The sequence below is a fragment of the Mastigoproctus giganteus genome, chromosome 10 (assembly GCF_048544385.1).
Source record: "Mastigoproctus giganteus isolate SK-2022 chromosome 10, ASM4854438v1, whole genome shotgun sequence".
Classification (NCBI taxonomy): Eukaryota; Metazoa; Arthropoda; class Arachnida; order Uropygi; family Thelyphonidae; genus Mastigoproctus; species Mastigoproctus giganteus.
In genome coordinates this window covers 195,283,554-195,297,670 of record NC_143584.1, presented here as the reverse complement: position 1 = coordinate 195,297,670, position 14,117 = coordinate 195,283,554, and the positions used below count along the sequence as shown (strand labels likewise).

Sequence of the window (14,117 nt, the reverse complement as noted above, 5' to 3'; positions counted from 1 at the left end):
GTCAGCGATGCAAGTAATGAGGTGATTGGTGTGTCCAGACGCCTGATATGCCTTTCCATAGTGTCTCACAAGTGCTCTATGGGATTGATATTCGGGGAAGTTCAGATGCCAATCGTTAGGCTGAACGTCAGAACTGTTTTCCTCAAACCTTTCCTGCAAAACATGTGCCCGATTGCTCGGCGCAATGTCACCATGAAAGACACAATCGCCACGATTCTACCGCGTCTCCTCTCGAACCTCCCACCAGTTGATCCGTTTGGGGAATCAAGCACCCACAAACTGTACTTATTCAAGTCCGATAAATCCTTCCTTTTGCCCATTACGTTCTAAATTTTACTGCCTACTGTACCACTGACACCTTATCTATGCTACGTAGGTCAACTAATTCCACACTCTTATACCTCACCTGGTCAGCGGTTCGCTAGCAGTTTTCATAGGGATGGTCATAATTTAGGGATCAAACACATTGAAATCCATGCCACGAAGATTTAAATCGTGCAGTTCGGAAAAATTGTCCCTAAATATTGAATGCAATTTTCAAATTTTTTAGAAGATGGCGTATATTCACTTCATTGAACATGTCACTTATACGATTATTTTTCATGTTTTTTTGTTTTTTTTCCATAGGAACAATACAGAATATGAGCAGAAACAACCAAAGCAAATGCTTTGAATGGAAAAAAGAACAACATAACAAGGACATGTATCACTAGCAGAGAAATAAGAAGAAACATCAGAAGAACAGGTATCACAACTTACGAAACAATTTTATAGAATTCAATAAGAAATTATTTAAAAAAGTCTGTGACAATTTCTAATAATTGAGAAACTCCATAAAATTCGAAAGGAAAGGTTTCAAATTTAGCATCGGTTTTGCCTATATGTGTGAAGCATTTTCTATGGACAGTCTTACAGCCTGCAGAATCTAACATATATGAAAAATAAATGGTACGATACAATTAGCACCAACCAAGAATATTACACAAAAGAAGACACTTTATGAGTCCAACACCATTTGGTTATAATTAAGCCACTTCATAAAGAATGTGAGCAAGCAGAGAGTTTTATACAAATTTTAAACCATAAAAGAAACCGACTTGAACCATTCAGTAGGTATTTCGATTGACTCATGCAGTAAGCTGAAGCAATCTAAAAAACAATGTCTAGACAATAATGTTAAAAACTTATTCTCTAGTGAAAACAGGTGCTAAAAGCGTTTCCCATATCTAGCCTAGCCTATTAGTTCTGTCATGTTTGAGAATTTTTCACTCAACACATATGGCATTTAGCAATATTAGCAAACACTTCTAATGAAACTTGTGTTGAGAAAGAAGAAAGGAAGAACGCTTGAAACGCATTTTTAAAGAAAGGTGAGATATTGCAGTTGCGAACTTTGGAAAAATTTACCACAGAGAATTAATATTCAAACACACCTCAAAGAACATAATGAGAAGAACCTTTAGATCGAGCAAGCTGTAAAAAGTTCCAATAGACAGAAAAGATCAAAAACCATGTCAGATATGATATTAAGGTAAAAGTTTCAGCTGTCAAAACTCTGAGCAGTTGTCATGCAGAGAAGTCCTACGATTCCATAATAGCGTTCCTAACGGAAAAGAAAATTTAATTTTCCAAAACGTGAAATGTTCTCACTCATGAACAAAAACTCTCACAGCACACCTCAGAATTCATAGTACAGAAAATGCTTTCAGCTATCCAACCTCTGAGAAGTTCTCACATAGTAGAATCATTAAAACACACCCCGGAATTCATAATGAAGAAAAACTTTTCAGCTGTCAAATTTGTGGGAAGCATTTTTCACAAAGGGGACACCTTACAAAACACATCAGAAATCATACTGGAGAAAAATATTTCAACTGTCCAATCTGGGAGAAAAAGATCTTATGGAGAACAGACTCAAAATTCATAGTGGAGAAAAACCTTTTAGCTGTGAAACCTGTGAGAAGAAGTTCCGTTAAAGAAAGACCTCCAAATACACCTCAAAGTTCATAATGGAGAAAAACCTTTCAACACGTCCAAAATGTGAGAAAACGTTCACAGAGAGGAAACCTCATACACACCTGAGAATTCATACTGGAGAAAAACCTTTCAGCTGTCCAATATGCGAGAAGTCGTTTGCACATAGATCAAACCTCACATGCCACTTAAGAATTCATAGTGCAGAAAAACCATTCAACTGTCCAACATGTGAGAAAACGTTTTCACAGAGAGGACACCTCAAAACACACCTCAGAATACATACTGGAGAAAAACCCTTCAGCTGTCCAACCTGTGAGAAAACGTTCTCAACGAGAGAATATATCAAAACACACCTGAGAATTCACAGTGGTGTAAAACCGTTCAGCTGTCCAAATTGTGAGAAGAAGTTCGCCATTAGAGGAAATCTCACAACACACCTCAGAATTCATAATGGAGAAAGACCTTTCAACTGTCCAACATGTGAAAAGGCGTTCTCAACCAGAGAAAGCCTCAAAAGACACATGAGAATTCATACTGGAGAAAAACCTTTCAGCTGTGAAACCTGTGAGAAGAGGTGTTCGTCAAAGAAAGATCTCCAAATCCATTTCAGAGTTCATAGTGGAGAAAAACCTTTCAACTGTCCAACATGTGAGAAGGCGTTCTCAACCAGAGGAAGCCTCACAACACACCTGAGAATTCATACTGGAGAAAAACCTTTCAGCTGTGAAACCTGTGAGAAGAGGTGTTCGTCAAAGAAAGACCTCCAAATCCATCTCAGAGTTCATACTGGAGAAAAACCTTTCAACTGTTCAACATGTTTGAAGGCCTTCTCAACCAGAGGAAGCCTCACAACACACCTGAGATTTCATAATGGAGAAAAACCTTTCAGCTGTCCAAAATGTGAGAAGTCGTTTTCACAGAGATCAAACCTGACAAGCCACTTAAGAATTCATAGTGCAGAAAAACCATTCAACTGTCCAACATGTGAGAAAACGTTTTCGCAGAGAGGACACCTCACAACACACCTCAGAATTCATACTGGTGAAAAACCCTTCAGCTGTCCAACCTGTGAGAAAACGTTCTCACATAGAGAATATCTCACAAAACATCTGAGAATTCACAGTGGAGTAAAACCTTTCAGCTGTCCAACTTGTGAAAAGAAGTTCTCTTTCAAGGTTCACCTCACCAAACACCTCAGAATTCATAATGGAGAAAAACCTTTCAGCTGTCCAACATGTGAGAAGTCGTTTTCAGATAGATCAAACCTCAAAACACACCTCAGAATTCATTGTGAAGAAAAACCATTCAACTGTCCAACATGTAAGAAAACGTTCTCACAGAGAGGAAACCTCACAACACACCTCAGAATTCATACTGGAGAAAAACCTTTCTGCTGTCCAATCTGTCAGAAGAAGTTCTCAAATAGATCATACTTCACAAGTCATCTCAGAATTCATACTGGTGAAAAACTCTTCAGCTGTCCAACCTGTGAGAAAAAGTTTTCACAGACAGGAAACCTCAAAAACACATCCGAATTCATACTGGAGAAAAACCGTTCTGCTGTCCAAACTGTGAGAAGAAGTTCTCGACTAGATCAGACCTCACGAGCCATCTCAAACATCATAGTGGAGAAGAACCTTTCTACTGTCCAATCTGCAAGAGGCAGTTCTCAGACAGAGAAATCCTCAAAACACACCTTAGAATTCATAGGGGAGAAAACCTTTCAGCTCTCTAATCTGTGAGTAGAAATTAACGTGGAAATGCCACTCCAAATCCATCTCAGAGTTTGTACCAAAGAATAACCTTCCAACCTGCGAGAAGAATTTCTCAGAGAAATGAATCCTGACACAAAAAAACCTGAGAAATCATATTGGCGAAAAACCTGTCAGCCTCGAAACCTGCGACTCTTTGAAACCTCAAATACCATATGTCCGTTCATTCTGGAGAAAAGCCTTTCATTTGTCCAATCTCCATAAAGAAGTTCTCAAGGAAAGTACACCTCAAGAACCGTCTGAAATACATAATTAGGAGAAAACATTCAGATGTATTCCATGTATTCAGACGTTTTCGCAAAAACGAAGTTTCACGAGACATTTCAGGATTCATGCTGCAGAAAATTCTTTCAAATGTCCAATCGGTCAGAAATTTTCAGAAAGTAAAAGTTCAAAATTCATCTCACTGCACATTAGAGATAACTGTCCTGTTGAGTTACCTGTGAGAAGACGCTTCGGGGAACAAGGTGTGTCAAAATATATTTATTGCTTTGAAATGAAGAAACTTTTCAGCCCTCCAATCTGTAAGAATCAGTTCAATCGGAAAATTCAACAAATACATGTAATAGCACAAGCTAGTGAATAACCTTGCAAATATAAAAACTGTTAAGACTTCAAACAAATGGTCTCAAGGATTTCTTGTTGTACATATCAAGAAGAATCCTTTGAGGTACGAAAGGTGTCATTTAACGAAACTCACGATTTCTGTGGTAATTCTTACGTCTCAGATCTTGGAGTTCTGAAACCTGCCAAAAGAAGTGCATGATAAATAGAACTAACAACCAATATCTGTATTCATGAGAAAAACTCTTTCGTCTCTCCAATTTTTCATAAAATGTTTTCAAGAAATAGGCCTCTTATTGGAGATCTTTGAGTTCGTGCTGGAGGAAACCATTCATCACGACATTCTGTGGAGAGTGCTGGGGAATATATAACTTAAACTATATCAGTGATCCTTCAGCCATTTTTGTGCTAAAGCGGGACAATTTTAACTAAAAAAAGAAACCTACCGTTAATACTGTTTATTAATGTTTTAATAAAAATATGTAAATGAAAAATATATCGAAAATTACTGGTTAAAATGTATGAATTTTATAAATAAATATCAACAAATAATTTGAATCCTATTTATAATACATAATGGTATAAATATATAATAATAGTTGTATTTTGGATAAAAATCTAATAATCAGATGAATAATGATTAAAACTTTGCTTTCACATTTGATTTGAAATTTCAGCTTGATTTACCTTTAAAAAAATGTAGTGAACACTTCTTTCCCGTTATTACATACGAACAGTTCTTATTGTTTAATAGTAATACTTATGTTCACTTACCAAAAATGAATAAACTGAATGAAATATAATCAATAATCTAATTAATAATTTAATGCAGTAGGGTGGGAACGCCGTTGCATTTCGGCAGGTCAAACGGGCTGGTATCAGAAGTGCACCACATCAGGTCCGTGTGAAGCTATATCGCTACCCGTGGCTATCTGACGTATTGGGACCTCTATTTGATGTCGCATGAAGATGGTAGCAGAGGGTGGAGTAAAAATTAATTTTTTTCCAAATGGGGAAGCCCTAAAATTTGCCTCGCTGCACTGGTATCCCCATGCAGCTTACCGAAAATTTGCAATTGAAAACATCCAAAAAAGAGCAATACAATACGTCTATTTTTAAAGTGGATTAGATTACAAGGAGAAGTCCTACCAAGAGTGGTGTCTATTCTTAGGACTTGAAACGCTGAAAGAAACAAGAGACGAAGCCGACTGGCTCCTTTTTAACCAGCTATTAAATGGTTCCAAAATTGCCCTCACCTCATCTCACAAATAAACTTCAACGCACCGACAAGAGCTTTAAGAATCCATCAACTCCTTAAACCATCCTATGCAAGAACAAATTACGGATACCAGAACTACTATAATAGGACTGTAAGATTAATGAACAAAGTAAACTTGTAGATATTCGATTCTCCTGGAATATCACTTTTTGCACATTTACTTTTTCTTCTCCCTAGAAATTAATAGTGGAAATTAATAGAGAAAATCGGAGAAATCGAAAACTTAAATAAGTTGAAGGCATAACTAAACAAGCATTTGGAGTGAATGGATGGGTGAAATAACAGCAAAATGTGAGGGAGAACACAAAAGTCAAAGGCTTTTAAGAGCTGTTACATTGAAAAAAAGATATCAATATCAATAACAACATACAGTTCTGAAGTTATAAAGAACTTATACAATAGATCAATCAGAAAAATAAATGGGAAATTTAAATTTCAAGAGTTGAGGAAATTTATTCGAATGAGTCAATGTTTGGTGATGTGTTCAAATGGGAGCTTCTTGCGGAATGTCACCAAAATTAGTAAGTGAACTACTCGAGCCATGTGGGAGAAGGATCCCATGAAAAAAAAATTAATTCCAAGACCTGCAGATAGGAGATAATATGACACTATACAAGAGGAAAGACATTACAAAGTACCATAAAATAAATAACAAAAAACTCAATGAAATTAAAAATTTTTATTTATACTCCTTGGAAAAAAACAGAAAGAAACAAGAAACTTTCTTTGTTTTCCTCAATCCGTTTGGATACAAATAGTTTTTCTGTGATTTACTCTTTCCACTTAATTTTTTTAAGATCTGATACCAACTGGTAATATATGAGATGAAGTCCAATTTGCATCGCAATCCTCAGCCAGCAACAATATAGAAGCCTAAAATTATCCTGAATTAAGAATAGTAAAGTTTAGGGCTGGTTAGCTTCAGAAACATGGCGGAATCGGCGCTAGATTTCTTCAAAAACTTAGCCGAATAAAAGAATCGAATAAAGTTTTTAAACTTTTGTCAAGTTCGGCATTTTGCAATGAAAAGATAACATAAACCAATAATATTAAAGTAATAAAAGAGTCTATAGTAGTATAGAAAATGGCAAAAGTGCAAAACATTTCCTATTTGGACACTTTCCTTTATGCTTAACTCAACTATAGAGGCGATTTATAACAAACTACTTTCGTTTTCTTTGTTGTCCTTTCTTCACAGAGGCTGCATGATATTGACGAGTTACCATAACCTCCTGACAAACCTACCTTTAACATAGTTGAGCATGCATTATATTCTGGTTTGAGACTGACAAATCAGTCCGTGCTCAAACCTGAGGATCTCTGTTGCTAAGCTGGTGCCACGGTAAAATCTTCAGATTCTTACTCGAACACTAACCAAAAGTACTAATCAGCCAAGTTATATTTACCATTCTACACATAATATTTCCATTTGGTGGGTGTCTAAATATTCTAGTAAAAATAAACGTGTGTGAAATTTGACAATTACAGAATGAAACCAAAACAATGAGGAATAATGAAATGTTATTTATTTTAGAAAAACTGAATATGAATATGCTTAAAGTAGAATGTAGAAAACTAATTAAGGCCATACTGTCTTCATATATTAAAAACAATAGCTCTGTGATTAGCAGCTTTTGTTTAGGCACGATTAATTACAGACCCGTTAGTCTTCTGTACTGAGGGAAGAAAATGATCGGCGGTTAAAGAAGCAATGTAGGTTCATCTAGACAAGGTAGCTGCTAGCGTTCAGATGTAGCATGGTTTTGTTAAGGGGTAATCTTGTCAGACTAATTTGTTTGAATACTACGATCTGGTCACAATGGACCTGGATGCAAAAAATAATTTTGATGACATATACTTTGATTTGAATAAATATTTTGATGCTGATGTACATTAAAGTCTGCTGTTCAAATTTGTGCATTATGACATTAAGGGCAAGTTGCTGTAATGGACAAAAGGGATGGTTGAATGGGAGAAGGGGGAGACTGGTAATCAGGGGACACTGCTCTTCACGAACTAATGTGATTACTGTACACCTGCAGGGTCCAGCGTTGAGCCCATTGTTGTTTCCTATATTTATAAATGATACTGAAGAAGGTATAATGTCAAAGTTTGCAGATGTTTCCTATATTTATAAATGATACTGAAGAAGGTATAATGTCAAAGTTTGCAGATGACCCAATGGTTAACAGGGTGGAAATGATAGTGCGATTTTCAACTGGATGTTCCGTTTTTCAGTACTTGTGGTAGTGAAAAAGACTTGGGGTTAATTGTTCAGTCAGATGTGCAGTTTTCTGGACAGTGCAGACCGGATGCTAGAGCAGCCCATGGGGCCTTTTAAATGATATACAAGAACTTTTCTAGCAGGGATAAAGAGGTGATTATCCTTTTGTACAAGGGAATGGCCAGGTCACACCTTGAGTACTGCATACAGGTCTTGAGTCTTTATTTTAGAAAGAATGTAAACGTGCTGGAACAAGTACAGAGATGGGCAATGAGATTGGTGAGGGGATCAAAGGTAGTAGTTGTTGGCGCATCGGCTTCTGTGGCCATAATGCACCTCCCAAGGTTTTTGCAGTACTTTAATCCCATCCCGGGGCGGGATTCGAAACCGCGACCTTTTGTTTGTCAGGCAGGAGGAACAAAGGTATGCTCAAAGCAAGAAACGCTCCAGTTCTGCAAGCTGCACCGTTTGAACACTAGGCACTTAAGAGGCGATTTGAATGAGGTGTTGAAGGCTTTGAATGGTTTCAGTTTGCTCAATGCTGATGGGAATCTTCCGTTTTCCCCGATTACGCCATTGCAGGGCAGAAATTCAATTTGAGGAAACAGTTGTAGAATAGGTCTGCGGAAATTTTCCTTTAGAGAACATGTGTTTGATTGCTGGTACATCAAACTGTAGTTGTTAAATTTGACACAAAATAAATTCATGGAAGAACTGGACAAACAGATTGTTTTTGAATGGGTGGCTCAAATGGAAAGTCTCTTTTTTTTTTTGCCCGATACTATATAAGCTTGCTTTCCTGCACCATTTGCCATTACTGATGCTGCTATCTGCTTAGCTTTTTCTTTTGGTTCAAAAATTAACATTTTTTCTGTAATCGTTCATATTATTTAGTTATTATTTATTTATTTTTTGGTAATACTTTTCATTTCATTCTTGATATTCTGATGCAGTCTTACTGAGGAAATATTGCGGTGCACTTTTCTTTGGGCAGCTCCGGAAGGCTTTGCAACTTTTTAACCTGATTTTGTTGCTTTGATAAAGACCATTCATCAACAGGTTTGCCTCTTTCACTTTTAATTAGTTCAATGTAATTATGAAAGTTTTATTTTCGTGTCCCCGGATAGTTGCATTTGAAAAAAGACAGTAAAATGTAATTTCATTACATTCTCCCAATTCCCCCTACGGGAAAGGAGGGGATGCAGTGAAATTACTGTTAACTGGGGGGCCATAAAGCACAGCTCCATTCCGGGCGCCAAATGATAATTCTGATTATTCATCATTGTTCGTAACTCTCGAAAATCTCCTTTCTGATATTTTTAGATTCAGGCCTTGGTCATTCTTTCTTTTTTCGGCCGTGCTATTGTTAATCCTTTAATTGAAAATCACCGAATGCCTGCAGAATTCGAGAAATGATCGGTCCGAAATTTAGTAGTACATTTTAGGCGATAGGCAGTTCGATCACCTTTCCTTTCGAACTGTATTAAAATGTTCCCACTTTCTGATTAAGATAAGCTATATCTAGGAACTAGTAACTACTGAGCAATAACATCCCGTCTGTAAAGTAGGGCAGATTGCCTTCAGGCTCTCTTCAATATACAAAGCCACATGACATCCACCAATCGAAGAAGATCCAGCAATACCAGAAAAGGACGGATTGGGGGGAGAAGCACAGTAGACGAAGTGGTTCATTTTGTGAAGAAAGAGTGTAGATCACAAGTGGTGTTATTCACTTCTGCTGTCTTAGTAATGGCCTTTTTGGAGATTAATCAGTGAATTTTTTTGAAACAAGTTTACAATTTGTCAGTTATAGTGAAGCAAAATTGCTGTCGGTGAATAGGTAAGAAATTTATAATTTATTGGAATGAAATAATGAATTTCAGAGGTGTTCATGTGAAGTGTTATGGCGAAGTCGATCTTTATTTTTTAAAAATTATTTTCTCTGATGATAATTGGCATTTTAGAAATTTTAAACCTTCGCGGAAATGCAAATCCATATTACCACATTGATGTGTGTTCAAATTCGTTATTATATGTAGATTATATATTTAGATATTTAAAGTTTCACCCTCAGAATGGTAAATTCGGCAATTTACAAATCTGCAATGGAACAGCGGTGAAGATTATGGTCCCTTTCCCCCAACACGAATCATTGAAGAGGCTTCGGTCCTTCAGTGGATTTTTAATGGTTGCAATTTGTCTTTCTTTATTTTCATTCATTGCTGTGCTGTCTAGGCAGAGTGGCTTTTCATTGAATGTGTCTACATTTCTTTTTTTCATACACATCATTATCGTATTTCTTTCTGTTTCTCTTTGTTTTATTTATGTTATTTATTATTTTTTTCACCTTTTTCTTCTTTCCAATTTTGTTTCTTTTATAGAGCGAATACGGTCTGTAAGATTTTACTTAATATTATTTTAGATTTTACCTAATATTATTTTAGATATTAACTGCAGTTTCTTTTTATCACAGCTCAATGAGATTCATTTTTCCCTATAGTTTAATATAGAATACAAATTATTTATTTAACGGGGAAATATATTTCTCAGAAAAAATATAAAAGAACAGTTACCTTTTTCTGGACAAAATTATTTAATTTATTTCTTTCCAGTTAATTTCGGATTGTAATAATGATGTACTTCGCAACACGCACCAGGATAAAGATTCTGTTATGTACGTTAAATATCAGATTTGGTAATCCTCCGATATGGTCAAGGTCCTTTGAATTCATCAATCCCCACGCATACTGCGTCTTAATTACAGGGTCGGTGACAAGTTGGAATACGATTCACATCAGGTTGGAGCAGACCCTGACCATAATGCTGTACTGGGGGATTACCGGACAATGAATGGCCATATGGGACAAGGAAGCCTAAAAGTTAGGCTATAGCACAATACAGTGTTCCAAGTGTGCTTTTTTTATTACCCCAATAGTGTAAACGATATTTCCTGTGGTGCTCAACTTGACTAACATATAAAAAATGGTAAATTGTTCCACTTAATAATGCATATTAAACGAAGCTCCATTCAACTTCGAAATAAAACACAATGTAGTGAAAACACGGTATTATTTTCGCTCTAATTTAGAAGGCCAGATGGAAGAGGCTCGCAATATGTCTGGCACGGGCAATAGACAAAGACCTTGTAGAGCAGTAGTCACCTTTAGTACAGAAATGGTTTCGTTGTTCACGTTAGTATCATATCTTCCAGTTCGGCACAGAATGATAATAGAGGGAGTGGTTAAGCAGGCTCTTCTATTCTCAAATAGAGGTCAAGAAGTAAAGGAACATGCAGATAGTCAAATGAATAACACATTTTAGTAGTTATTTCTGTTTATAAATATATTGCAGTGCACGATTCCTAAAATACAGTCGTAACGTTCAAAAATAAATATTAAAAAAAAATAAATAATATTCAGAAGTAATTAATATTTAAATAATATTTAATAAATATTTAAACATTCCGTTTCCATTGCGGTGTGAATTTAGCTCACATACATTTCGACTAAACACTAAAGACTCAGTAAATTCTTCAATAATGCGATTAATTACTGTCTCAATATTTCCATTTTTTCTTGAAGACACATCAAATTTCCAATCTCTCTTCAGTTATGCGAGCTATTCTCTCATATACGTGATATTGAAATCTTCTTTTTTTGTTTTTATTTTCGAATAAAATTTATCAGTTCAGCCATTATTAATTCAATACGATTTAAAATCCAATGGTATGGCGGTAATCTTAAATGCTCATGGAGTATGTACTTGGAAAGTTTAAATGACTAATAATTCACATTTCAGAATACTAGGCGGGAATTGCCTGCGTTCTATGATTATTGTTTTCTCGTATTATTATAATTAATAGTCATAAATATACAGAGTTCTCCCCTAACATATGCATACATTGCAAATATATACACATATACATCCACAGAACTGACTAAAGTTTCGCAAGCTGGTCATGTGACATGCCGGTGCCCTCCTCGGATCTTGGCGAAAAGAAGTCGGAATACAGTGTACCCACATGTACACCTTCGTAGATTGCGACGCAAGTGCTCCTCAGTAAATGCCATATTTCTTTTCACTGACTGCCTGCTGGAGCGGCTCGCATTCTGTGGCACAGGAAGACACATCAAAGAGAATACTTACCATAAAAACACATCAGAAATCCACGGAAGGGATACCCGCTTATAAAAATTAACAATCGTAAGGTAAAAAAAAAAAAAAAAATCCACAGGAGAGGTTACACTCTTGTGAAAATTATTTTCTTAGTTTTTTCCTTGCACGATAAGTTATGCATAATCACTGCAGCTTAAAAAACTTTATTGACTGATATACACATCAAGGAACGGTGAATATATCTCCTGTTCTAGAAATAATGATTCAAAAAGGAAGTTCAATGATTATATTTTTTTTAAAGAGGAGTATTTCCATTTGTAACGGAAATACTCCTCAGCTTGCAAGTAATTTTTGGTGGTAATTGTTTACCGCCAGAAAGTGAGATTCAAGGTGATGTGATCAGTTAGACCTCCAGCTGCCATACAGTCCCATACTCAATTTATCCATTCCAGGATTGTCTTTGCATGTGTGGTTTCTTGCATCCGTTTTACACGTTGATACTATTTTAAACGCTTCACTTCGATAGAGGAAATGATATCCATATCCTTTTTAGTCTTTGATTTAGAGGGGGGGGGGGGAATTCAACCGATAAGCGAGGCAGCAACGAAACTGATCTTTTATTTAGTTTAAAATTATATAGGGAAAAAATACCACTTTTCTTCCAAGTGCATTTGAAAAAAAGAAAGATTTAAATGATTGCACAAGCAACAGTATATTCGATTTTTCTTAACTATAGAATACTGAACTTAAAACCGGGGCCTGTTTCCTTCGATTACATAACAAATGGGATATTTTTTCCTGTTATCGAATCTCACTCCCGGTCATCCCCCCTGGATAGACCCAACACTGCTCTCAAGAATGTTACCCCATCCGATTGATACCTATTCTCATACTGCTATGGCGCCTCTGCAGCCAGGTGGGCAGGAGCAGCAATGCGTAGCACACGCTTCTTGATTAGACCGGGGTTCGAGCCCGTCACCGCCAAATACGGAAGTTACAGAAAGGTCAGGGAATGAATGATCAAGGCATATCCACGGAGCAATATGGCTTTAGTTGCTAATGCTCCTAAAAATCAAATAACAACAACATACTCCTAATATGGTACCCCATCGTTAAACATAATATTGTGTATGTTATCATCATATTATACTTAAAATATTTGTATATTTCATATACTTTTTATTTGTTTATTTATTTTTTTTTCGAACAGGGTCACTTTTAAAAAAATAAATAAACAAAATTTAAATAAATAAAAAAAACTTCGGTTGCAAGTAATTTACAAATACGATTCTTCTTGATCTCGGCGACAAGTGCAGAAAGATAAGAGAAGGGGATCCTCTTCTATACCTTCGTACAATTCTAGGGAAGTGGCGCTACAGTGAATGCCGTCTTTCCACCGACTGCATGTCGGCGTACCCCTTTCCATACACTGGTAACATACTAGAGAAGGGCGTTGCACTGGAGGTATCCATTCCAGGATTGCCTTTGCATATGTCGTTTCCTTTCTCCGTTTTACGTGTCGAACCAATTTAAACGCTTCTCTTCGATAGAGGCAATTATATCCTTTTGCGCTTCCATTTTCTCTCTTAAGTCTTCATTTCGTTTTCTTTCCCTCCTAGAAGTTCTTGCTGAGCGTCTCTAAAAATCCATTTCTGTTGAGAGCAATTTGTTTTATCGTTTCTGTGTTTCATTATTTTTTTGGATCTTTTGCGCTCCATAAAACGCAATTTAACTTGACATTCTGCCATCAGCAATTCTCTTATTGATCTCTGTTTGGGATGATCCGTCGCTTTGTAAGATTTACCCAAGTATTTGAATTTATTGACTAACGAATTTAATTCGGAAACATTAATGTTTAGAATGTGTCCTGATCCTGAAGACAACATTTCAGTCTTGCTAAAATTGATTTTTAGACCACGCCAGTTATATTCCTTGTAACAGTTTGCAACGTGTCTAGCAAGCATCTTCTGTATCTTGCACAATCACACCACCTTCGTAAATGAATTTTCTGCATAGATATCTAATTTCAACAAAAAACAATATATTTATTCAAACAAGAAAAAGAAATTCATCAATAATTGGTCCGAAGCATTCCTCTTACAAGCGAGTACCCTTCCGTGGATTTTTGATGTGTTTTTATCGTAAGTGTTCTCTTTGAGGGCCACCGAACGTGTGCCATGCCAGC

General features: G+C 36.3%; 1 protein-coding gene across 1 annotated transcript in view; it reads left to right on the top strand.

The window, feature by feature from the left end:
• The first annotated feature begins 2,009 nt into the window (after window positions 1–2,009).
• Window positions 2,010–14,117, top strand: part of LOC150079701 (uncharacterized) — a 29,679-nt gene continuing 17,571 nt past the window's right edge. The window contains exons 1-2 of the mRNA XM_090383171.1: window positions 2,010–3,417; window positions 3,576–3,703. Of these exons, the coding sequence (XP_090239297.1) occupies window positions 2,010–3,417; window positions 3,576–3,703 (1,536 nt within the window). The remainder of the gene's footprint in view (window positions 3,418–3,575; window positions 3,704–14,117) is intronic.